Here is a 2,461-nt window from a genome sequence, read left to right as displayed (position 1 = left end):
TATATATATATGTATATATATATGTATATATGACTATAAAAATATATGTATATGCATAAAAAATATATGAAGTAGAACCCCGAGATGCGGTATTAAAAATTAGTAACAAAATGCAGTACAGTATATAATACACACGTATATAATCAACTAACATTATAAATAATAGATTAAAGCCGAGCAAATATCGTAAGTAGGGTTCGAAAAAAAAAAAGAGGCTACTTGCCCATCTCGTAATTTCTATAAATTATGTAAATTACAGATAAACAATTGATACTAAATATATTTAATATACAGGGTGGTCAAAAAGTCAGGTAACATGTTAAATTTAGAAAAAACAATATGATCCATTATAATCTCTATTCGTTTAATATTATTTGTTTAAATATTTGAGTGTAATATATAAACTTTAATTTATATTCTTCTTTCTTTCAGGTATAATGGCCACCCAAAAGTTAACAACGCCGCAAAAGTTTGCTATTGTAAGATTGTACACTCAGTACAATAAAAATGCTGCTGAAACTGCTCGCCAGTTCTCTACATTGTTTCCTGGCTTTACTGTAACACGAAAGCATGTAATTAAATTAAATAGGAAATTTGATGAAACCGGTTCTGTTGTTGACTTACCTCGGTCAGGAAGACCAAGAACCGGTCGGTCTGATGAGAATATTGCTACTGTCCAGGCAATTGTGGATGAAACCCCCAAAACATCATCACGAAATATGGCACGCCAATCAGGAATAAAAAGGGGAACAATTCTAAACATTTTGAAGAAAGATTTAAGTTAACAAAATAAACATATTTCATGTTTGTTTCATGTTATATTTCAATGTATGGTACTTAAATATACGTGTATTGCTAATATCGTTTTTCTTTAATATGTTACCTGACTTTTTGACCACCCTGTAATACTTTTAAATGTGTAAATTCATTTTCAGAAAATTCAAAGTTCCACCTCCCAAATTTTGTCTGTAAGTACGACATGTTATAATCCATTTACCCGCTTTTATAATTACAAAGATGCAACGCTATTCATTAAATAACATGTTTTTGTTACTTCCGTTTTTCTCTTTTCCTCTCTCCTTTTTACAGCCGATGTGAGCTTTATTAAATAACAAAGTCAATTTAAATTAAAAATAAACATTGAATTTCAGTTATTTTCTCCACATTTCAAAACGTAAAACATGCGGGCATTTGTACTTTATTTGCAATTCATGATATATATTGAATATTTGCAAAACGAGAACAATATATAAGTTGTATTTAATATAACGTAAACACCAATTGAACTTAATTTTCAAACAGTAAACTGAAGTAAACTTCTCAGCTAATAAGAAATTATACCGACATTTTACCTCTGTTCAAAATCTGTAATGTGCATTATATATATATATATATATATATATATATATATATATATATATATATATATATATATGAGAAACAATGGAAATAGTATTCTGACAAAATAGAGAAATAAAAAGGAACAAACCAAGATGTGTTCATCAACGTTTCGTCTTTATTGTGTAACTTACTCTGGATGAATGAGATTAAGAAAACAAAAACACCAGTACAAATATTTAAAATATTTTGAAAGCATTTATGCACATAACAAAACTATACACAGCTTAGATATAACATCATTATATACTAATGTCCCTATTTAAAAATGATTAAATTTACTCCATAAACACCTAAAAAAGCAAACATTAACTTATCTTTTCCTCCCGAGACTTTTATAAAATTATAAGACATATAACTAACATGACTTATTTTCAATTCAATAAACATTTCTACAAGCAAAATTTCGGTCTTCCTACGAGTAACCATCTCAGTGAAGTATTACGCTGCCTTTTCTTAGAATCTCAAGAAGTTGGTCCTTTTAAATTTAGATTACATCCAAACACAAACTATGTTAGATACATTGACGACACTTTAATTATCTTCCTGAAAACACGCACATAGATAACATTAAAGACAAATTAGACTCAGTCAAAACCCCCATAAAGTTCACTTATGAAACAGAAAACAATAATTCATTATAAAATCCAATAGTATTCTATCCTTCAAAGTTCACCGCAAAACTACACACAAAAACGATTACATACATTTCTACTCCCACCAAAATAATAACAGGTATGATAATTCTTTCTTCTTATGTTCATTCAGAATTTGCAGTCCAGAATATCTGAACGAAGAATTCAAATATCTCACAAACACTTTAAAAAACCTTGCAATATCCCACATATTTAATGCTAAACGAAAAGCCCCACAAATATTTCCTAGTATAAATAAGTAAATTTTCTTTCACAATCTGAAGTTTCTCCTTTGGTTAGATGAGAAATCCGGTAAATATTTTATTATATTATTATTATATTATATTTCTTATCTAACCAAAGAGGAAATCAAGGAATCATGCATACTTCGGATTGTTATCTTGTGCCGTGGAGGAATCAAGATACGC

The 2,461-nt window shown here is 28.6% G+C and overlaps 1 protein-coding gene across 1 annotated transcript; it reads left to right on the top strand.

Annotated features, from left to right (window-relative positions):
- Positions 1–437: 437 nt before the first annotated feature.
- LOC145303582 (protein GVQW3-like) lies at positions 438–785 on the top strand. Its single transcript, XM_080145130.1, has one exon. It carries the CDS (start codon positions 438–440, stop codon positions 783–785), a length of 348 nt encoding a protein of 115 aa, XP_080001256.1.
- Positions 786–2,461: the final 1,676 nt, after the last annotated feature.

The sequence above is a fragment of the Euprymna scolopes genome, chromosome 2 (assembly GCF_053919585.1).
Source record: "Euprymna scolopes isolate OS-2025 chromosome 2, ASM5391958v1, whole genome shotgun sequence".
NCBI lineage: Eukaryota > Metazoa > Mollusca > Cephalopoda > Sepiida > Sepiolidae > Euprymna > Euprymna scolopes.
Note: the sequence above shows the minus strand (reverse complement) of the source record. Positions and strands in the feature narration are given on the sequence as shown.

Coding starts and splice junctions, on each gene's coding strand:
- LOC145303582 (XM_080145130.1), top strand. CDS start 438: ATGGCCACCCAAAAGTTAACAACGCCGCAAAAGTTTGCTATTGTAAGA.